This window comes from Cryptotermes secundus, unplaced genomic scaffold (genome assembly GCF_002891405.2).
Source record: "Cryptotermes secundus unplaced genomic scaffold, Csec_1.0 scaffold631, whole genome shotgun sequence".
Taxonomy (NCBI): Eukaryota; Metazoa; Arthropoda; class Insecta; order Blattodea; family Kalotermitidae; genus Cryptotermes; species Cryptotermes secundus.
The window spans coordinates 685,253-709,779 of NW_019742970.1; the positions used below are offsets into that span (position 1 = coordinate 685,253).

The 24,527-nt window shown below is 47.1% G+C and overlaps 1 protein-coding gene across 3 annotated transcripts in view; it reads right to left on the minus strand.

The window, feature by feature from the left end:
* The window catches only part of LOC111873592 (transmembrane protein 198), a 62,864-nt gene that overhangs the window by 24,697 nt on the left and 13,640 nt on the right, over positions 1–24,527 (minus strand). Inside the window, exons 2-3 of one of the 3 annotated variants that reach the window (XM_023868425.2) lie at positions 21,219–21,462; positions 998–1,196 (exon numbers count right to left, since the gene is read on the minus strand). In XM_023868425.2, coding sequence (XP_023724193.1) covers positions 998–1,193 — 196 coding nt within the window. In that variant the 5' untranslated portion in view covers positions 1,194–1,196; positions 21,219–21,462. Of the gene's footprint in view, positions 1–997; positions 1,197–19,933; positions 20,004–21,218; positions 21,463–24,527 lie in introns of those variants that run through there. The other 2 variants (XM_023868427.2, XM_023868426.2) reach the window with 2 other exon arrangements.

The window sequence follows — 24,527 nt, forward strand, 5'->3', positions numbered from 1 at the left end:
AAGACAGAAACCTCTTGACTGAGCTATCCCGGCTCCTTCAGAAAATCACCAAGTGAACAGAGGTCGTTGCTGTTGTACACTGGACACTGGGAAGTACCTTCTGTCACGTGCAGGACACGGGTGTCCTGGGTTCCACTCTAGGAAGCTGGCACACCACACTCGCAACATGCCTAAGCTGAAGGGGCAGACAGATCAGTGTACTGGGGACAACCGAAGAATCAACACTGATGAAATTCTTCCATTGAAACAGGCGGCGCGAGGAGCGCATCTGCTGAGGTCCTGCATCCACTGGAGCGTTTGTCGTGGCTTGGGGCATTCCTTAGGGCCCACAGCAAGGATCGCATTTCTGGGAAATAGAAACCATGCACGAGGCAACAAAAGCAGAGCGGGACAGAAGCAGTATACCGGGTTGTGACACCGCGTAGTCTGGCAGGTGGTTACCGATGTTTCAGGGGAACCTGCTTCACGGTAAATATAGCTCGACGAAGAGAAATCAGCGTAGTTTGGAGGTTATTAAAAGATAAGGCTATCCCTGTAACGGGCCCTGGAGTCCCTTAGGGTTGTGAGACGTCGACGGTCCCACATTTTCTAGACAGCTCACAGATGGCGATGAGGTCAGACTTACGCCCCGGCCACACCTTTACCCCCCAGGAAGATCCCTCGTACTTATTTCTGTTATGGGCTCAGTCGACCCTAGGGCCATAGTGCGGCTGGAAGTATTAGGTTAATTGAAAAAAAATGCAGTGACCTCGTTGGAACCGAACTCGCGACATTCTGGCTTGTAGTATAACGCGGAGGATAGTACTAAATGAAACGTGGGGAACAGTTTGTTAGGAAGTTAACTGGGGTGAAGGGGTTTCTGTGTGTGTGTGGGGGGGGGGGCGTCGCTGCGGTGCCATCATAGTGGCAGCGGCGTCTGTGAGGGACAGTTGTTCCAGGAGTAGCCGTCCCAACTCTGGGCATGCACAGAAGGTGAGATGTGTAGCGAGCTACTTACCGAAGAGACAGTACACGACGCCGAAAACGAGGTACATGCCACACAGGATTGCCGTCGCGACGTCGTAGTTGTATTCTGGGTAGCGGCAATGCGTCACTGTTGTGGTGGCCACCCCGCCGTTGGGGAACCAGCCCCCCGTCACGTTTGGCTGTGGCCGCGCCGTGGGCAGCAGAGGCCCCGTCTGCAGACCCGACATTGCCTGTCGAACACACGTCCGTGTTACTGTTAGTGTGACGGATGGACAGCCCTCAAACAGCAAGTGGATTGCGCCAACGAAAAAAAAAATGCTGAGACTAAACCAACATTCCCAAAATATTTGAAGCCCACGTACGTGCTACTCAAATTCAAAGTTTGTATATTTAATCCCCCAAATTACTGCCGTACGCAGTACACGCAGGGTTTTTAGCTGTTTAAATTGGCACTCCTGCAAAAGAAGGTTCTTGTCGTCAGTGGCTCAGAACAAGCCACGGTGGCGTTCTTCCTCAATTTTCTCGTATCGGCATCCATTATTACAAGCGTATAATTAATAACTACATAACCTCTACAGCTGATACAATGCAGTTTAATCGAGTCACTGTCAACATCGATTATCGGCAGCGCAACTTTACCGTACCAGTGAAGATAAGTTACCTCATTATTGGACTACAAAGAATGACGGTATTATAACTTTCGTTATGCGAGCAAAGAGCAATTACGAATAAGAGCCTGTGTTATTAAGCTTTGTTTTATGAAAGTTTCATCTGTCGTTTAACCCCCTCTTTCTGGCTAACCTGTTTCGGAGTACAACGGAGAGTCAGTAAATAGGGCACAAATAGGCATGAAACATAAAACATATGATATTCGGACCTGGGAGAAAAAAAACACATTTATTTCTCGACATATCCTCCACCAACACTGATACATTTGTCCCATCGCTTTACCAGTGCATCCAAACCCGCAGCAAAGAAGTCTTTTGACTGTTGTCTCAGCCACTTCCGCACCTCTGTTTCAACCTCTTCAGCAGCGAAACGTTTGCCACCCAGTTGTAAAAAGCTTTCCGCGACAAATACTTCCCAACACAATATGAATATCCTCCGTATTGAGTCTTTTTGCCCATAAAAAACGCACAACAGAACTCTGCTCTTCGGTAGTATAATCCTCTAACATGGTCGCCATTTTTACTACTAAAACCAGCCTCTGAACTTGCGCATGCGCGTCTGCTACCTAGCTGGACTGCGCTCCTGCCTAGTGATACTCATAGCTAACCTATTACGTCCATTACAGCTGTTTTACTTCAATTTGTGACCTATTTACTGATTCTCCCTTGTAGGAGGTCATAGCAGGGAGGAGCCTTCCTTGTTTGAGACACTTTTAAGGTAAAGTTGTCCCTGTACGCATTAATTGACCAGCACGCCATGAAGATGTAACGGGTTGTGAAGGCATAGCTGCAGCATTAGATGGAGGTGACTGTTCAGCTTCATGCCCTGCCCACTTTATCCCCTGGGGAGAAGCCCGCAGTACCTACTGGATATGAGGCTGGGTGGGCCCCACAGGTTCACGGCAGATAGCCGCAGTTCCAGATACAGTTGATCCCCCCCCCCCCGCAGCCTGTCATGCTGACAACTTGACACCCTCGGCCGGAAGACATGTCGACAATAGTGGGGTAGTGTTCGAGATAAGGAGCTGTAACCCAGTCAGAGTGGTGTCAACGTCAAGAGAAAACCACTTCCAAATTGTAAAAGGGCAAAAACATGACACCCCGTGTCCAGGCACAAGTAAGATAGAAAAGAGGGACCCGACCGGCGAAGGTCGTGCCGCGATAGCGAAACGGGTTCGTGGTGGTGTACTGCGGGACTCGGGAAGTGATTCAGGCGCATTTCGAAGTGGGGGAGAAAAACATTATGTGTGCGTAGGAGTTGCTTTCGTTGTAATTGGCCCCTCAGTGAATTCAGTTCTAAAATTAGTGTAGATTCTAGTGTGGCACCCGTTGAGAAGTCAACGGGAAGTCTCATAATTTGTTATAGAAGCCTTCCTACTGTTAACTTCCTCTGCTTCCTCTCGTATTCCTCTCCATTCCTACATGTTATCGAATGATGCGTTCAGGCCGACGTTTAACTCCATCTCACACGAATAAGACGTATAAATAGTCAACTGTAGACCATCTTTATACAAAGTGTCCCAGGAGGGAAGGTCAGTATTCTGGGAGGTCACAGTGTCGATCATTCTAAGCAAAAAATATATATGTACATGTGTCCTATTCCGAGCGGTTTCCGAGATAACAGTACCAAAACTGTTGATAAGAAAGAGATATTACGCACTGTATCTAACACCGGTATTTACTGTTCAAGTGACAAAGTTGGTACAGTTTACTTAGTATAATACATTTGCGAAAATTCCACCGTCAACACCAGTGCACTTTGCAAATCGTGTGAGGACATGGCGTGTTGCTCGTCTGTACAGTGTACAGTGTACTGAACAGTGAAACAGCTCTATCTTGGAAACCGTTCGGAATAGGACACATGTACATATATATTTTTTGTTTAGAATGGCCGATACTATGACCTCCCAGAATATTCACTTTCCTCCTGTGACAATGTGTATAGTGTACTGCACTTTACAATATACACATAAAATATTATCATTATTCACAGAATAGGCACGATAAACTGAAACAGAAGATTTACTGTCCGTTCGTAACCTACCACGTAACTAAGGTCCTTCCAACTTGTTACGAGCTCAGCAGTTCATTGCTGAGGGAATCCGAAATTGCTTGCAGTGACAGAGACAGAGGATGTGTGTGACTCTGAAACCAGCAAAGTGTTTACGGGAATGTCCCAGCGGCTCCGGCCGCTCGAACTCTGAGGTTGCGCCATCGAAACCCGCTCCAGGAATGGATATCTGCGTTGTATTGTCCTGGTTACATAGAGGTCTTGCTGTTGGCCGATCTCCCGTCTAAGGGATCACAGTTCCAGTCTTATTTCTGAATCAGAACTGACCACAGCCACTAGACATGAAGATAGCAGCTGTACTGATGATATGTCATTACTGATCTTACGGTATGACGATGATTAATCGTTGATGGTGATGCTGCTCTTGGGTCTTTGCCCCGTGTCGATGTGGGCAGCGTTGCCGAAATTCGGGAGTCCTCGCCCTTCTCTTCGTGCGTCTGTTGGACTAGAACGATACAGGAATACTCACTCCCTCAGTTCTACCCTGAAGATGTGGGCAATATGTAACTGCGAACGTCGGCAGCACTGCTCACAACGACACAAGATCAGAATGAGCATGAACAATGTAACGGACTCTCCTCTGTCAGGAAACCCCTGTTCCTGACGCCCCAGTCGTTTCGGGGAGGAGACAACTTGAAACTGCCGCCCTATGAATGATATTATCAGTGTATACATGAGTCTTATCGTCTGAGATATATTATTATTATTATTATTATTATTACTATTATTATTATTGTTATTAGTGGGGGGAGACTGGGTCCACTTGGCACTGTGGCCACTTCTGGCCTATTGTAGCAGCCACAGATGATAGGTGATGGTGATTGTGGAGCAATCGGTGGAGTGAAGACTGGCAGGGGAAACCTGTCCCAGTGCCACTGTCCACATGACCTGACGCGGGCCGCCACGGCGAGAAGCCAGCGACCAACCGTCCGAGCTATGGCAGTGCCTACCTTAGACTATACAAACTTGGGAAATATCAGACGATACTCAAACAGTAGGCGTACATAAGGAACGTTTCTCTTGGGTGAGACGCCATGTAGTATGGTAGAATTTTCAGCCAGACTACACGGCATCATATCCCAGAAGACAGTGACCGCTGTGAGAACGTATATACGTTACCATGGCAACAACAGCGTCCTTGGTACCCTGTCGTCCTGTCTGCCTCTGTTGAACGCTTCGGCGAACTGACCATGCCAATATGGGTTAAGCTTCACCTAACTTCAATAGGCTAATGGACTGTATCGATTCCTCCTTCCAGCCTGTGGTCTACACAAAGGGCTGTCCACTGAACCAGCATCGCATTGCAGTGGTTAGTGCTGATACGTGATGAAGAGGCGCCCGTTGTAATATCGGTAAATACATAGCTGTTTTTCTGGTCCGTTCAGCCAAATGACAAGATACGTAGTAATTTAAAATAGGCCACAACCTCATCCATCCCATCTGACACTCAGCACTGTGTGACACGCCCCCTCAAAATGAAACCAAGAGATAAGACATTGTTTCTAAAGATTTCCGCAAATGCGCATGTTCGTATCTGCTTTTTCGTGCGGCATCCTGTTGTGTAAGTCACTACTATCTATCTGTGTTCCGTCTGTCGCAACAAACTTACTTATAAATAAACAGAGTTTCTATTTACTAGAACACACGGAACATGACCATCATCGGACGTTACTGAACTGCCGTTGCAGACAGTCTTGTCGTACTGAACCTTTTCCGAGAATTACAATATTATTTATTTCAAATTATAGTTATTAGTTAAAATCTGAGGTTAAGTTAAGCACAGCTTGCTGTGTAGCGGTATAGGGGCAGGGAGGCGGTACGCATTGAATGCTACCGGGTTTAGGGCATGCTGTATGTGGGGGCGTGGACCGCCTCTGTGGTCTAGTGGTCAGCGTTCCTGGCTACAGATCCAGAGGTCCGGAGTCGATTCCCAGCGCTACCAGATTTTTTCGGAGAAGTGGTGAGTCTGAAACGGGGTCCACTCAGCCTCGTGATGATAATTGAGGAGCTGTTTCAAGGAAATAGCGGCTCCGGTCTAGGGATCCGAAATTAACGGCCGTGGGGATTCGTTGCGCTGACCACGCGACACCCTCTATCCGCAAAAGCTGGCACTAAACTTCGCCGACAAGCGGCGGTCGCTCGGTCGGTATAGTTCGCTTGCGGACTGAAGTCAACGGAGGGTTTTTTTTTGGGGGGGGGGGTTGGGGGTGCTTTGTATATGTATTTTAGTGGAGGCTGCGCAGTTCGAGTTCCGTATATTAGTGTATTTAGTGCTGATGGCTTCGTGTTTGAGCCTGCTTGGAGCCTGCAGCAGTGCAGAACTGCTCTTCTCGCTGATCGGAAATGGGGGGGGGGCTCACAGATTTATGTATTATTTTAGAAGTCGCAGTCTCACAAAATTTGACACCCCTGCCGTAGACGTTATATTGGGCCTATAGAGAACATGTTGAATATTGATGTCTTATGTGGTGCGTTGCCTCGTAGTCTGACAGGACCCTGTCTCCCAAACTACACGGGGTCACCGTCGTGAGAACCTAAAATCTCAAATAGTATCGTCCGTCAACCGTTAATTTAGTTCCACAAATGCCAAATTTAAAGGAAATCCGTCAAGTATGTTTCGGAGATTAAACATACAGACGGAAAGAACGACGCGGCTTCTTACAAGCATTACACATTCATTTTCATGCAAAAAAGAAAGCGTAAGATGTAGACATGAAGCAGAATTACAGACATGACCGCGGGGGGGGGGGGCCTCAGGCGCGTGGAAAGAAGCAAAATTGGAAGAAAAAAATAAAGAAATAAGCCAAATATTCGTAGCTCATGTCATAAATTAGAAGCGTTTAAATGTTCTTTTGTTTCGCATACTTTAGGAGAATCGGTAAAAGGAAAAGTCTCAAACGGTTTTAAGCAATTTTTCTGGCTCCAGTCCCTCACAGCACTGCGTAGCGACGTGAATACTCACGGGGTAGCTCAGCTGAAACTGGGGGGAGACCGAGCGGCACCGAGTCTGCAGTGTCAGATTACAGAGGGCGCTCCCCTGGTCACGGGGCCTGTGTACCCCTGACATCGACTGACGACTGCTTCATGGGGATCTCCCGTGACTGAGTCATGAGCGTCTCGTGACTTAACGACGCCCTGGCGTCAGTTCCGATCCCTATGCAGGTTTCTGTTTTGAAAAACCTGATCGATCACCTCCACAGCAGTCAAATTCATTTCGATTATACTTAAGATAGGGATTTTGTATCGACGGTTTGCTAAACAATCGCGACCAGATCACCACTGTGAGCCAGACAGTGTCTCATCACAATCGCCATTCAAACAGCAGAGGAATCGCGACCAGATCACCACTGTGAGCCAGACAATGTCTCATCACAAACAGCAGAGGGGTGACATACAGTTTTGAGCACTGTCCTTCTCCTTGGGAGGCCATTTTTACTGTAACGCGCAAGAAATAAGGAAAAGTAGTATTACAAACGGGCATACATCAAACAACAGCGGCTAAGACAGTGTTTGAAAGCAAGCCAGAAGCTACTACACGGTAGGGTGAGGCAAAGTCCCTGTGCTTAGCTAATTAAGCACTACGCCATGAAGACGTATTGGGGAGTCTATGTATAGATCCACGTTTTCTTCACCTCGGCAGTAGTTGGAGGTGAGTGGTCAGCTTCACGTCCAGGCCGCTTTACCCCAGGGAAAGAGCACCCGGTACCAACTGGATAGGACACTGGGTGAGCCTCAGACGACGTGGAGAACAGAAAATTCTTCCCCCTACCGGGGTTCGAACTCCGATTTCTCTGCCGTCCAGCCTTAGCCAGTCACTATACGAACTGTACTTCTACACTACTACCATACTACACGGACCGCATAGAGAACTAAAAAATTAGAGGAGATACAGATAGACATTCAGACTCAAAGACAGCAAGGCGATCGCATAAGCTTGCTGTATTTTTTTTTTTCAAAATCAGGAAGGTAGGCTGAAAAGTAGGGCGGTCCAGACTAAGATGTCTGGAAGATGCAGAGAATGATTGAAGAGAGCTGAAACTGAAGGAAGAAGAAGCACGCATCAGAGAAGAATGGGGAAACTGTCATAAAGGAGGTCACGGTAACTTGAGGACCACAGGGCAACGGAAAACGAAGAAAGTATATCGGCCTGGATCAACCAGTTACAGGGATCTTTATTTTAAAACTTTAAAAAACAATTTTGAAGATTCGTGTCGTCACCATGTTTCTGTAGACACATATATATATATTCGCATGCAGAGCTGCATGAAGGGACAGGAGGTTGGAAAAAACTGCATAATGAGGAGCTTCATAACTTGTACTCTTCTCCAAGTATAGGTAAGAGTGATCAAGTCAAGGAGGATGAGATGGGCATGTAGCACAAATTGGGCGAAGAAGAATGCATATAGGATATTGGTGGGAAAGTCAGAAGGAAAGAGACCACTGGGAAGACCAAGGCATAGGTGGGTGAACAATAATAATATGGATCTTAGAGAGATGGGATGGGGTGACATGGACTGGAGTGATCTGGCTCAGGATAGGGAGTTGTGAACACGGTAATGCATTTTTGGGTTCTGTGAAATGCTGCGAATATCTGTAGTAGGTGAGCAACTGTGAGATTCTAAAGAAGAACTCAGATCCACGAAGTTAGCATAGCAGTCAAAATTGGACGTAGCTGATAAATTGTGTAGAGAATTCCTTGGAAGTAAGAAATGGCGGAGGCGCAAGGATTTGCTTGTTGCTACTTCGTATGGGTGTGTGTGAGAAAGAGCGCGTGCATGCGTGTTCGCCTATTTTTAATGCGTTTTGAGCTTTTGATTATTATCATGCGTGAACGTGTGTTTCCTTGTTTTTACAGGGCACGCAACACAGCTGTCTCACAGTGTGAATTCATTTTGTAGTATCTGAAGGGGTACGAAGTGCCACAAATTCCGCCCAGAAATTCTAATTTCCCTCTCATATGCATGGGCACTGTAGGGCCTCTTTCCCGTGAGTGCTGAGCACCAAGCTATGATGATTGCCCACTAGAGGCTCCGTGGGTCCCAGAGCCTCTGCCGATACGCGAAACAGGCCAGAATGTTTACCGCTGCCTCGACGGGTCGAAATCGAACCTGAACGCCTCGGTTCATAAGTTCAGGCCTAGACATGCAATGCGGCAGGCCACGACCGACCTGTGTTGTCTTGTCTGGGCAGTGTGCAGCAGGCAGGAAGGATGAGGCACGGGCTGCACGTCCTTTCTTTCTACAAACCAGGCCGCAGACAGCTCCCATAGCGACGCTGAACCGTTTCTCTTTTCAGGGGCGTTACGCACCTCCGTCGGTGCTGCTTCTGCTGGGCTTACCCCGGCACTTTCCTCCCCCAGGGGTTCGGGTTTCGCCGCTGGTGCTGCCGTGTACGTCCTCCCAGGAGTGACGAGTTTGGAAGCCACGCAGAGGCCGTTTGGCGCACCAACACCCTCTGTAGCTGCTGGCATGCAGCGCTTCGGTTTGCTGACTTCGCTGCTCATCTGTCAGCATTATCGGTGACAGTGGTCATTCCCGCAGTGGAGACTGCTGGCAGTTGTAGCTCTGCGTGAGGTCAATATGGGCTTGGCTGTGGTGCCGGTGTTCGAACAGGCGAAGGCTCTCACAACCGTGGGATATGACGCCGTGTAGCCCGTTGAAAGTCAACCGACATTTCTGCTTTCACGCTGGTTTCTTGCTCCTCTTATTCTTCGACCTTGTTGCTGTAGGCGACATGTTTCTCCGAAACGTCGGTCAGCAGACTACATGGCGCCATATCTCAGAAGGACTGTCTGTGGCAGGGTGCCAGGGTCACGAGGAATAAGGGCAAGCCGGCACTTGAGAGAGTTCCGGGTTCTTCAAGAGCTTTCAGGCGGACGCGAGTGAGCCAGGCAAGACATACGGGCACCAGTAGAAGTGTGACGTCAGAACTGCACTCCGAGTTCACGCACGAAATGTGGGGCAGCCGTTTCTTGCCGACTGCTTCAGTCCTCGTCAAAAGCCCGAGGTACAAGTGTCTACATAATAGAGAGTTGGGAAATAACTTCTGCCATCTTAAATAACTCCATTAATTTTAGCCTAATTCCCTTATTTTGAAAAAATAAAACTAGACTTATGAGATCACCACGCTGTCTTTGTATCCTTCCATCAACTTCCGAATGCCTGAACCAGTCTTTATGAAATTTGGAGTATCATGACATCTAAGCCCTTCTCAACGGCGTACTTCATCAGTCTTTCCCATCAGTCTGTGTGTATACCCCACGTATCGTTGCTAGGCAACGTTTCGGTAAACATGTTCCCGTGGCAACGAAGAATTGTTGGAGGCGTCGTTTTGAATGTGGTCCTACTCGTATCAAAGGAAAGTAAGCGATCAATTCTTCCCAGAACTTCTTGTTTGTGTTGCCAAAAAGAAGTTTCCTTACGCGATAGTGTAGCTGGTTGAGGCAATATGCTACAGGCCGTAAGGTCGCGGGTTTAAATCCCGATGAGGTCATTGGATTTTTTTCAATTGACCTAATCCTTCCAACCGCACTATGGCCTTTGGGTCGACTTAGCCTCTAACAGAAATGAGTACCAGGAATATTCTTGGGCGTAAAGGGCGGCCGGCGCGTAGGGCTGACAACCTCACCACGTTCTGTGAGCCGACTGTCTAGAAAATGTGGGAGCCTCGACGTCTCACAAACCTATGGGCCTCCACGGCCTGTTACAGGGATAGCTTTGACTTTTACTGGGTTTTGTAAACGCCACTCTTACATATTTTCATAGGCATCGCTGTAGAGAAGAGAGGCGAATTTAGTGAGATTCTGTGCTGCGCGCGCAGTCACCGAAGAGTGTAAAAGAAAACACCAAAACTCAGACTTCTGTGGCTTCTTTTCCTTTCCGTATTGAGATTTATTGTTAAGCTTAAGTTCCCGAATTTTACAGTAGAAGCTCGAAGTGATGGCCCTCCGTGGTACAGCGTTGTAATAGTTCCGTGAAAGTCTCGGGGATATTTCAGGTGGCACCCTGTATATATCTGTATGTTCTACGGGATATATTGAGAAAACGCGCGTTTCACCACCACGGCTACCGAGGGTCTGTGCTCCCATTCAGGCAAGCAGCACTTAAACGTTTCGCTATTGCGTGGATCGGACCCCAGGTCCCTCCATTCCTACGGTGAATTCACCTACACGCGCCTTTACTCCAACACCTAAATCCGGCCCTCTCCCCTTCAGCGCTTCCCCCGCCTGTGGCAGGCATTACGTAAGGCGACCGAACGCTGTGCGTTGTGTCACGCTGATAAAGCAACGTTGCACTGCTGTGTCATTATTGTGATGCAACGTTGCCATTTCTACAGCAAACTATTCGAGGAAATTCCATAACGTTTTCTGTTCACAGCAAGTATCAACCTTTTTTTTCGTAACAACGCTGTTGAAAGGTGAAAAGTAAAGTTATCTCTGTAACAGGCCGTGGAGGCCCATAGGGTTGGGAGAAGTTGAGGCTCACACATATTCTAGACAATCGGCTCACAGATGGCGGTAAGGTCAGCCTTACGCGCCCACCGCCCTTTACCCCCAAGAATATTCCTGGTACTCATTTCTGTTAGAGGCTGAGTCGACCCAAGGGCCATAGTGCGGCTGGAAGGATTAGGTCAATTGGAAAATCCAGTGACCTCGTCGAGAATCGAACCCTCGACCTTCGGGCTTGTAGCATAGTGCCTCAACCAACGACGCTGTTAGAATGCCGGAAGTTGCGCATTAGGCGTAACGTCAGGGGTAGGAATGCAATGTTGCGATAGCCAGCAGTGAGCGCCATCCTTTGCTTCGCCTGTGGATGTATCGGCCATAAGAACCACAATCACGCTGTAAAGCCTTCAGTTGTAGTCCTTACTAGTGACACATGGGACAGCGCACAGTAGGACCACGTCCCCCGGGACGTGTCCCAGTTTCTGAAGCGTGCGAGGACAAGGCTCGTCCCCACAAAGGGGACAGCTGGGTGAGAAGGACGTAGCTCCTCAGCGTAATTAACTGCGCACCGCGACATGAAGACGTATGGGGGAGTGGAGGTATATCTCCACAGTTCTTAACTTTTGCACTAAATGGGGGCACCCGGGCAGCTCTACCCAGTGTTCAGGGGGCTAGGTGGGTCCCAGAACCGGTCTGAATAGTTCTTACGAAAATTGCTACTCTGAGCGCAAACTGAATGTAACTAGTGTAGGAGTATGATTACATGAACTTCGTGCTTGACAGCAGCAGGGAAGGCTGGAACGGGTCGGAAAACTTGCAGGAGCCGAGCCCGACATGGGGCGTAGACACAGCTGCCGTGTCGCGGCGCCAGGTACAGCAGTGTGAATCATTTCCGTCAACAAAAACTTCTTTTAGTTACGTCACACTCCTACTGATACAATGAGGCAATGCGTTATGCAGCCGGCGCGACAGGAATCGATTTGCCGCGCGCGGACTCCTCAAATTAGCAACAAGTTGCCTGCTTATAAATAGCCGTGGGAATTCGAGAGCTGATGGCGCGGCCGCATCACGGACTGGCACGGCCTTTGTGTGCAACGTTCACAAACGTGTATGCTCTTGTATAAAATGCTTCATTTTGTACCTAGCTCAGTTGATATAGTGACGGTCTACGGGCTGGACGGCCGGTGTTCGTTTCCTGGCAGGGGGAAAATGTTATTTTCCCCCATAAGGTTCAGACCGGCTCTGGGGCCTACCCACGCTCCTGTCCGATGGGTACAGAGGTCTCTTTCATCGGCAGTAAAGCGGCCGGGGACTGAAGCTGATCACTCGCCTCCATATAGTGCATTATGGAAACAGAAATGAGTACAAGGGATCTTCCGGGGGGTAAAAGGCGGCCGGCGCGTAAGACTGACAACCTCACCTCCATCTGTGAGCCGATTGTCTAGAAAAATCTGGGAGCCTCGACGTCTCACAACACTATGGGCCCCCACGGCCTGTTACAGGGATGGCGTTACCTTTTCTTTTTATATTTTACGGCGTGTCAAGCAAAATACACTGTATATAGAACGCATCCGGACATCCAGACATGTACGTAGAACACAGTCATACAGGATGATTCTAGATTATTGTCGGCGTTTCCGTGGCTTATAAACGGAAACCCCGACAATAATTTAGAATCTCCATGTACTGTATTAGGTTACAGGAAAACATTTAAGTTTAACAGCAAAACGAAAATAAAGCATGTTCTGGTATATAACGCCCTGTAGTCCGGTGAAAGTCAACCTTGTTCTGCTTGCTGCCCGTTTTATGGTGGTTTCTTGCTTGGTTTACTCTTCGACCCTGAAGATGGAGGCCGCACGTTCCTCAGACACGTCGGTTGAGTTTCTCTGGACTACACGGCGTCATAATCCACAAGGCAACTCTTCGTAACCACCGCTGTGAGCGCCTGAAATCTCACGATTATAATTCTGCTTTTGGGTCTTTACACTGCGAGCACGTGTAAATGTTGCCGACGTTTCGGAGATACATTCAGCCACCATCTTCAAGGTCGAAGTGAGTGGGGTGAATAAGTGAAAGTTTGAGACTCATCCAGAAAAAGGACCAGCATCAACACTAAAGCAGCGTGCGAGCCCGAATTCAATGAAGTCGGAACAGGTCCAAAACGAGAAAACAGCAGAAGGCAGATTATCCGAATCACCGCAACCAAGGAATGCAGGAGGCCGATTATCCGAATCACCGCAACCAAGGAATGCAGGAGGCCATTATCCGAATCACCGCAACCAAGGAATGCAGGAGGCCGATTATCCGAATCACCGCAACCAAGGAATGCAGAAGGCCGATTATCCGAATCGCAACCAAGGAATGCAGGAAGCCGATATCCGAATCACCGCAACCAATGAATGCGTGTGCTTGGACTTTCCCAAATAAAAGCGTTAGAAAATGTTAATTTATAATTGCATTTATTAGTTTCTCATGTTTCAACTGTTTTAAAAGATTTTTCGTTTATATTATTATAATAGTGCAGTATATTTATAGCAGTTTTTTTTTTCGTGGGTAAGAATTTAATCAAATTATCCGAATTTTGGATTATTCGAGCCACCTTTGTCACTAATTAATTCGAATAATCGCCGTTCTGCTGTACTTAAATATGTATGATCCATGATTTATTTTATCCGTCTTCTAGTGCACACATTCATCTATCCCCTCTTCTCACTCTCACTACATGTTTCGGCACAAATGTGCCATCTTCAGGTGCTGATCCAATCCACGACAAACTAGTTCATTGCATGCCTTGTCTATACATACTAAAATAACTAAAATATATATTTATCATATATACTGATAAATGTTAAGTGTTAAAATATTAAAATTATACAGCATATTTCATTCTTACGTCGTGTTTCATTACGCGAGTCACGTCTATCATCGTCTGTTGGAGCACTCTTTCACTATCGTGTATTGTGCTCTATGTTGCGTCTCGCTCCTGTGACTGCGTGTGTTATACTGCTGGACCTGCTGGGTATGTGTCAATTATGTGTGTATAATTTTAATATTTTAACACTTAACAATTATCAGTATATATGATAAATATATATTTTAGTTATTTTAGTATGTATAGACAAGGCATGCAATGAACTAGTTTGTCGTGGATTGGATCAGCACCTGAAGATGGCACATTTGTGCCGAAACATGGAGTGAGAGTGAGAAGAGGGGATAGATGAATGTGTGCACTAGAAGACGGATAAAATAAATCATGGACTTAAATCAGTGCAACAGGACACTAAAATATAACATGTATGATCCTTCTACCGTGGATATAAACATGCTTTTAGCTTGCGATTTGTCATTATCTTTAAGAAATTTGCGGTTATTACAGTAACGAATTGTCGAGGTTTAAAACGTGGCATTAACCTGGGTTGTGTGGTTCACGGTGGGGCGAGCAGTCTTTTGTTTCAGTGCATCGTCCATATTCTGAGCGTATTCATTTGTATTTTGATACGGATGTGTATATGAAAAGTGCTGTAGTACATACAAGAAATGGTTTACGGCCGACTATTTGTGCGTGTTATACTTGGGAGATGGAGTAAAACTTCGGCCCTGACGCATCATTTCCGATAACATGTATGACTGGAATGGAACACGGGAGAAAGCAGGGGAAGTTAATAGTAGGAAAGTCTGTGTAACAGATGATGAGGCTTCCCGCTGAATTCTCAGCGGGTGCTGTAGTAGCGTAAATTTAATTAAATTAATTAGAATGTAGGCTGTTAAGAGAAGCAAACCAATGTAACGGTTGTGGACGTCAGCAGCTCGGTGTGAGTGGCTTTGAGGCTTTGTAAATTAAGGCTCAACATAAATAAACGAGTAAGTAAATAACTCTATAACGTTCACTTGTTTGCAAGGTCGATACTGAAGGTAAAGTCACTTGCGACACTAAAACCGCGCGTCCCTTCGCTTGTGCATTGTTGAGGGGTGCGGCTCAGCGCGCAGGAAATGTCCTGTCTACAGGAGAATACTACTTAAAGCCAAAAACAGAAACTCAAAAGGAGGTCCATGTAGGGTTTAACCCTGCAAGGGACAATCATCTGTTTGAAGAAACGTAGCTTCAGAGGCTCGTGAACAGGACTATCTTCTGGGATGTGATGCCGTGTAGTCCAGCAGAAGTTCAGTGACGTTTCGGTCAAATATACTGCATGCATCTGCAGATCGAAACCAAGCAAGCAGCGACAACAGTCCGCCGCGCACAGAAAATCTGATTCAGATGTACACAGCCTTTTGAAGAAGGTCAAAGGGAATCAGTTAAAGTTGTCCCCATGCTTAACTAATTAAGCACTACACCATGACGGCGTATGGGGGAGTTGACGTATAGAACCACGTATTCCTGACGTCTGTACTAACTGGAGGTGAGAGGAACACGAAATAGCAGTAGAGTAACCAGCGTTGGTAGTGAAAAGGGCCATATTTGCAGAAGTGAAAATATGTGACAAGTCTACACGGCGTCACGTCCTCTAAGATAGTATTCTTCAATAATCGGTGGTATGAGAGCCTCAGACCCAAACTCCACTGTCGCGCAGTGCGCGGTGTTGACCCCAAGGAACCATCTGACGCCTAAACCTTCCAGACGGAACTCGGCGCTGTGTCGCTGTTCTTATTGACATATTTTCTGTGGGGTCCGAATGCCATTGCTGTGACGTCAGTCCTCGAGCAAACCTTGAATACAATACATGTGCGTGCGCCGCGAGATTTCGTGTCCTATATCTTACTCAGGCAGCGCTTGGGTCGATTTCCGAGGCTGATGGAATCAGACTTATCAGTTTTAGCTATATCCAGCTGTTTCCATATCAGGTGTGAGTCAGTTCGATCTGTGAGGCAAGATAATTAACAGCAGTTGGTACGACACCTGCAGGCATAATCCAGAACGTATTATCACGTCGTATGTGTGACTAGAGACGGAGTTGAGATTGGTAACTGCATTTATTTGACACTTACACTCGTAACTACAAATATCTATAACAGTCTCAATGTCTCACACACTCCAAATATCACTGTAACTACAGCACACATAAATTCTTCTCAGCCTCCACTAGCCGTTACTTGGTAGCGGCTTCAACGTTGGACGTTCTCCTTCCTTTCGGTTCCCGAACTTTCCTCGACCTCAGCTACCGGCTTATCACTCCTCGCAGCTGTAAACCCGAAGTCAAGAGTCAAAGTTATGTTACGACCGACGGTCAGTCGGCCAGTCTCTCTTGGGGTACAAGACCATAATTTTGTTACTGCTAGACAGTTGCGGGTTTGTTGATATTGGGCGCCGTCCCTGACGAAAGGACGGGTCTGTCATTTACAATTCCTGGTGGCCTCATCAGCGCAGTCATTCTCGGGTCCTAGTCCCGCGGGACTCATGACCTTATTTTTCTGTCTCTGATACGAGACTCCCCCAGCCTGGAGGGCCTGGTTCCCGTATTTGTATCTCCCAGGAACAGGGTGGCCCAGTTATACCCCCAGGCACTAGGTCCAATTTTCGTCGCCTCTTGCGACTCGCAGGGCAGCGGTGGAGGTGTTCTAACCCTCCTCCACGCGGGGAACTCTCAACTCAAGTCGAAGTCACATTACGACTGACGGTCAGTCATTCAGTAAGTCTTGGTGTTGACCCCCTTCTGGGGCTCATGACCAGACATTTGTTAGTGTTTGAAGGTAACGGTCTTGTCTTTGTGGGGCACACTCTCTGACGAGAGAACGGGTTTGTCTTTTGTATATGCTGGTGGCCCTTGCCAGCACAGTCTTTCTCGGGTCCGAGTCCTTTGGGAAAATGTGTCTTCCATTTATAATTTCGTCTTCTCTCTTTGCCGGGAAAACGTGTCCACAGAGCTATTCCTTGGTAACGGCTGTTTGCACAGCTGTTACTTGGCAGTGGGCCTACATTTCAACGTGCTTGCCCTCGGACTGTCCAGGCGACAGCTACGATCGCTTCCTTTATGTCTCTTCCAATTCACCTTCACCTTCACCTTCACATCCTGACGGATCCTACTGAAAGGTAAAGCTACCCCTGTAACAGGCCGTGGAGGCCCATAGGGTTGTGAGACGTCGAGACTCCCACATTTTCTAGACAATCGGCTCACAGATGGCGGTGAGGTTATCAACCTTAAACACCGGCCACGACTTTACCTTCAGGAAGATTCCTGATACTCATTTCTGTTGGAGGCTGAGTCGATTCCGGGGCCATAGTGCGGCAGGAAGAATTAGGTTAATTGAAAAATCCAATGACTTCATCGGGAACAGAACTCGAGACCTTTCCTAGGGAAAATCCTGCAACAGAATCTGTAATTGAAGGGAAATAAGGAGGAGCTAGGATGTGGTAGCTTATTTCGTCCTAGGCTCAGTCTCCGACTCTGAATATGGAGGCGATATGTTCCTCCGAAACGCCATAACCGCACTGTTCATAGTCACAGCTGTGAGAGCTTCAAATCTAACGAAATGTGTACGTTCAGATGTCGCTTCGCAATGAGAAAGTTATGCTCCCTGATTGCCACACAGTCGAGTCGCCCTCTCTGTCAGTGTCCGACATCTGCACTAATTAAATATGCTCGTCAGCTGCTGACGTGGCAACTGTGCCATAATTGGTTAAACTATTGCGTTACGCTCCACGTGGGAATCACCGAAACAGCGTCGTTAAATAATTTCACCGCTAGCTTGGTCAGTCCTCTGTCTTCTGGGATGTGACGCCGTAGAGTCCGGTAAACGATTACCGAAGTTTCGGAGGTAGTATCGCCTCCATGTCAGGTGTCTAAGGGTAAGCCAAGATACAGACAAGCTCTGTTTGACGGTTTGTTCTTGCACGTCGCTTACTTGGCTTATCTTTCTGCACTGAAGAAGGAGACATCACGTGCCTCCGAAACATCGGTGAAATTGTACCGGACTACATGGCGCCACATCCTACAAATAATCTTTTATAGCCGGTTTCGTGTCCCAAGGTTCTTTGAAGGGCGTCCATAATGTTCTTAAAGATGACTTGTAAAATATTTAGGAAAGGAAATTTCGTTTATGTTTTTTTTTTTAAATTTAATGTTTGTAACTAAGGCTACGTTCTTCGAAGGAAATAGGGAGATTTCTTTTTGTTTTGTTTGGGTAAGTGCTTAGTATGGCAGTGTGAATCTGTTCGGGTCACTGGACAGATACTGCACAATACGCAATATGAAAACATGCGTCACTGTTGCGTCACAAGTGGCAGCAGCGAATTGTTTTGTTGAATTGCAAACTGAAGAGATGTGGGAGTCAGCCCTAGAAGCGGCTTGCATTTGCCCCCCCCCCCGGTCACCACACTGACAAGGGAAATGGCAGGCTGTCGCATGCAGACTACATAGAGACAAATAGTGTCATAAAAATGAATTTGACAGGATCTGGAAGGAAGCTGTCTTGGCCATATTGAGGTACAATCCCGGAATATGCCTGGAGGGTCTGTGGTAAACCATGAAATGCCTCACCGAGGATATCCTTTTGTCTTGCCGGAGATTCAAACAGAGTACCACCCGAATGTGAGGTGGGAACATTACCGCCATACCAAGCCGCAGGGGAGCGCCTGTCCCGTTTCAGAGAAACTTACGTATTTTCCTTAATAATGGCGGCAAGAGCTGGTTTGTCAGTGTAATCAATTTGCGTGGAGCTAAATGAAGATGGGTACGCCCTTTTGGGCGGGCCTGAGCAACAGTTATGTATCGCACTGTGGTTACATGTCAGCTGGGACCAGCTGAAGCTTCACGAAGATATCAGCACCGCGTACCCTCGATACAACTTGCGTTGCAAGTGAAATTGACAGATTATTATGTATGCAGTGCCCTCTCCAACAGAGCAGCGGCAACTCCAGTCATCTTGGTCGAGAAGGTAAAAGGGGCGCTCATTAAATTTTGCTGCTTGAACAAAGTAACCGCAGGGCTGTTGAGGCCAAGGGGTTCTGGTGATGGTGTATAACATTCGGGATTACTGGGTTTTGGGGGGATTTTTCCGTCGTTCGGTATTCTAAAGATCATAACGTTTCGGAAACCGGATATGTTTCCTTCCTCAGGTGAGTGGGTGAGAGACACGTATCATGTTGGGTTAAGTAACGGACCCAAGAAAGTAGGTGTCTCCCACCCCTTCCCGAGGGCGCAAACAGGTCCAGTCTGCGAAACGTTGTGTTCTTTATGATACTGCGCGATGGACGAAGTCTATAAACGTAGCCGCCCCGACAGCAACACTCAGCCTATTCAACGCGGAATATGGACTTTAGCCTCTGTACCGTACACTGCAGGCAAGAATATTGCAATGCAGTCTTGTACGGCAGATTTGTATGACATGAAACACGTAATTGTACTCTGTTGCAACGGGGCAGAAGGTAAAGTTATCCCTGCAACAGGCCGTGGAGGCCCATATGCTTGTTAGACGTCGAGGTTCCCACATTTTCTAGACAATCGGCTCATAGATGGCGGTAAGGTTGTCAGCCTTACGCGCCGGCCACACTTTACCCCCAGGGAGATTCCTGATACTCATTTCCGTTAGAGGCTGAGTCAACCCCAGGGCCACATTGCGCGGCTGGAAGGGTTAGATGAATTGAAAAATTCAGTGACCTCGTCGGGAATCAAACCCGTTGCCTTCGGTTTGTAGCATGGTGCCTCAAACAAATGCGCTACCCCGTACCCCGTGGCACAACGAGTCCCCAGCGCATGTACGAAGTACATTCGTTTGACACTTGTTCTTGTCAGTGGGTCCGTTCCTGTACAGCCCATCCTAGTGGAAATTACTAAGAAGTGTACTTACACGAGTGTTACTTTCAGTTGGAGCTGAGAACTGTGAGACACATGTAAAGTTAGCTTCTGCCTTCGAACTGCGACCAAACCGATAACGCTGAGTGTTTCAGGGCGGCTGAATAGTAGTGTCAAGGTCCGTCGTTCTGAGAGCAGATGGGCGCCACAGCCAGCCTACAGATCGTCACCTCTGGTGCCACTTAGGCTCGAACAGACCTCTACTGAGGTGTCCCGCAGAGACTTCCTCAAGTTCTGTGAATCTTCTGTCATTGTTTAACGACATGTAACGGACTACACGCTGTAGGGCCCGATTCGATTCCCGACATTGAGAAGAATTATTCTCTTCCCCACCGAGCTCAGACCGCCTGTGGGCCCCACTCAGCCTCTTGTCCCTCGAGTACTGACGCTTCTCAGCAGGGGGTTCTAGAATACATGGATCTTTATAGCTACGTCTCCCTTACGTCTTCGTGGTGTGAATGTTCGGACACGAGAAGGCCAGAGTTCTACTTGTACGTAGCGGCGACTCGTGTTCAGCCAGCATATTGGTACAGAGTGCCAGATGTCATCTGTTCAGGAAGCTCCTTGACGGAAAATACGAGTATCCGTCCAATTCATGGCCAAAGCCTTTGCCTCAGACGTTTGTAAATTTGTGGGGTTTGAGGTTTTTATAGCGTTCACTGTGAAGAGCAGTCTACCGGGATGTGAGTCCGGTAGTTCACCGTCGTTTCGGAGGAACATATTGCCTCCATATTCAGGGTCACAGAGTAAGTAAAGCGAGCAACCAGGGCGAGCCTCGCGTAGAAAACAACTTGAGCCCATATCGGAACCAGGTCCCTGTGTCTGCTTGGCTTACTCTGCCACCCTGAAGCAGTAGGTTCCTCTGAAACGTCGGTGAACTTCTATCAGGCAGCACGGCACACATCTCAGGAAATATTACCCTCTGGTGTTTTCATTTATACATTTTAGGATCCAACTATTTTCATTTCTATTCCCTGATGGAAATTATGTGATTGCTACATCACTCATGTTCATTTCTGACAGGTAAAATAGCTAACCGCATGGCACTGCATAAGAGGAACACATTGGTGTCGCTTGCATTTCGTGAAATATTCATCACCGTACACAAAAATGTTTCAAATAAGGGGCTATAGTTATGTCTGGTATTATTTTTCTTTGCGACATGCCATTTCTGCCAAAATCGATATGTTCGATTAGACATTGGTGTGAAGCGGCCATATTGAATCGAAATCGAATCAGCTCGACAAGTTTTTAATGTAGACAGCACAGACGGTACTTACTGCTTCAACTAGCCCAGTGGTGTGACGCTGGCACCGCACTGTTTGCAGTGTGTGGCGAGCGTCGTCGCCACTGGCGTTGTTGCCTTGTCGGCGCCATTGTTGCGTGTCGAACTGAGCGTCTTGTGATGTCACTGCGCCACCCGCATTTTTTTGTTGTCTGCTTTTAATTCCGTTCGGTGTTTCCGTTTATTGTCTGTTGGTTCACTGTGTTTCCACCTGTGGCGCTGTCGGCAGCTGCGGCGACCTGTGAAGTAATGGCGGTTTGAGTGTACGTTAACGAGAGGATAACGCTCTACATACAAAGCAGTAAACAGTGCATCGCCGGTGACAGTCAGGTGCTTCCTCTTTGTCTCGCGCAGGTGCAAACTCTGTTTGTACACAGGGAACAAATGAGGTCCCTAGACGAAGTTACTGATCTAAGCTGATCACACGTTTAGCGGAAAGTCTCTTCCCCGCTGCCGTAATGCTGACACAAAGGGCAGGGTCAACAATAAAGCACCGAGCACGTTGGTAAAGCTGTACCACTCTAGACTTGTATTCGCCGCGACATAAAGTTTTCATTGTTTTCCTCAGTCCGTCCATGTCAATGCTGGGATATTACTATCACTTCCTTCCGGATCACTTCCCGTGTTATGTAGTCTTAGAGACTGGCAGACTCATAAAATAAACCACAAAACACACACAGTTCAGGCCCGTCGTACTTTGACTTCAACCTCACTTCACGAGGCGTAATCTGTTTTACAAATGACGTAGCGACTCTGTCGCGTTATGAAGAGTTCTGTCTTCTGGGATATAACACTGTGTAGCTCAGTGAAAGTCGACCAACGTTTCGGAGGAACATATCACTTCCACCATCACGGTCGAAGAGTAAGCTAAGCAAGAACTGAGCATGAAGGAGGCAGCGTTCATCTGGATGTAATTTCATAACAATTTATGTTGATATCTGCTGACACAGAAGTACTCTCTCGCCACCCTTTTCTCTGAACAGTCCCGTTGCCGTTTGTCAGTAGCTGTTTTCGCAAGATCTGTGTGACTCTGTTAGATCCCCCCCCCAGATGATTGACGCCACAGTCTACGTCCTCAGGTGGGACTACCCGCCGTACCTGAATGAAGTGGTTGAGGTTCATATCGCACCTCAGCCACCCCAACATAATGCAATTTCCATCATGGAAATCCGTTTTCCTAACCCTTGTCTCTTCCCTGTTTCGTCCAATCGCAGCTTCACCTCCGACTCTCCGCCCACTATGAGATCTACATGAGCTGCCGAAACTCTGGAAAACCTTCGGCATTCTACGGCTGTATTCCCGAAAGCCGCAGTTATACGGGGAAGAGTCAGTAAACAGGTCAAAAATGGAAGTAAAATAAGTGTAATAGACGTAATAGGTATTCTATGTGTGTTAGTAGGCAGCAACACAGTCTACCTTCATTACAGTATAAGTAGGAGATGCGCATGTTCAGAGGCTCGTTTCAGTAGTCAAAATGGCGACCGCGTTTGAGCAGCGTTCTGTTGTGCGTTTTCTTTGTGGACAAAACGACTCAATGAACAGGATATTCATAATGAAATGTTTCCTGCTTACGGTGGGAAGTGTTCGTCGCGTGAAGCGGTTCACAACTTGGACGAGGAATTCTCTGAAGGGTGTCCCTAAAGTCTCAGATGATGAAACGGAGATGCGGAAGTGGCTAAGAGCAGCCAAAGAACTTCTATGGTGCGGGTTTCGATGCACTGGTAAAGCGATGGGACAACTGTATCAATGTTGGTGGAGGGTATGTCAGGAAATAAATGTTTTTTTCAGGTTCGAATATGACATGGTTTACATTTTGTATCCACCCGTCACCTATTTACTGACTCTCCCTCCTGCACTTTAATATTATCTCCCCATGTAAGTCCTGATCTTTCAATGGGCTTCCTAAGGCACCCCCCATCATAAATCATCGTTTAAACCGGGGGGGGGCTAGTTTCTCAATGTGAGCTGTCCATCACGCCATAACTCTGTGTACCTGCGTCAGCCTGAAGTTGTTAGCTACGTAATTCCTTGAATACCTTTATCGGATCATCTCCCCTGCGTCGGAGTGTATTCCTTGCAGCCATGTTTGCAAATACTTCAGGTTCTGTTTCAGGACAAGGAACTCAATCTCACAATGAAGTGGCCACTCTCAAAAGATTTCCTCTTTAAATTCTCGAGACTTTTCATGTTTCCCTCCGAGTTACATGTCTACCGCATTGTAACTTCACTCAACTAGAATGCACGAGCAAGGTAGAGGTGAAGTTGTCCCTGTGCTTAAGTCATTAAGCACTACGCCAGGAAGACGTGTGGGGGAGTGGATGTATAGATCCACGTATTCCTGACCTCGGTTCTAGTTGAAGGTGATTGGTCAGCTTCACGTCTCAGCCCCTGGAAAGAGCCCCCGGTACACGTTGGATAGGAGGCTGGGTGGGCCCCATAACCAGTTTGGACGAAGTGGAGAAGAGAAAATTCTTGACCCTACCGGGACTCCAACTCCGAACCCTCGGTCATCCAGCCCGTAGCCTGTCGCTATGCCGACTGCGCTATCCCGGCTCCTAGAACGTGCGGGGACGCAGAAGAATATACAAATTATGAACAGAGTTTTGATGTTCCCCCTGCGATGATTATAACAAGTCTTCTATCCTGACAATGGAGGCAGCAGTTCTATCCGAAACGTTGATAATGTTCTACCAAGCTACACAGTCCTTTGGTTATGTGCCCCATTCAGTAAGTCGCTGAAGTCAGAAATTCGAGAACTGTGACGTCAGATGAATTTACTTTTCTCTCGACTTTAAGAACAAGAACAATATTACAAATATAAATCACTCCGTCCAATGTGACCTGTAAGTTTTTTACTACATGAAAACTTAACACCCTTACATGTTTCGGTCTCTGTGGACCATCTTCAGAGGGCATATAAGAGGGACGATGGGAGGACGAACACAAGCCTGCATGGTTTACAAATTTTAATTATTGACAATACAAAAAATTTTTTAATTAGCATCAAGAAATTTTATACAATTTTTTAAAAAACTTTACATTCCCAGGAAACTGCTGTGTTTGTGAAATGGTCTAGTTTGTGTACTATGTATTGTAGCACATAAGTGTAGGTACTTTACGTCTAAACAACTTACGTGATGGTGGTTTCCTATTTGTAGTTATGTTTTCCCTCTGAAGATGGTCCACAGAGACCGAAACATGTAAGGGTGTTAAGTTTTCATGTAGTAAAAAACTTACAGGTCACATTGGACGGAGTGATTTATATTTGTAATTGTTAGTGTGACGGACCAGAATGGAACAAATC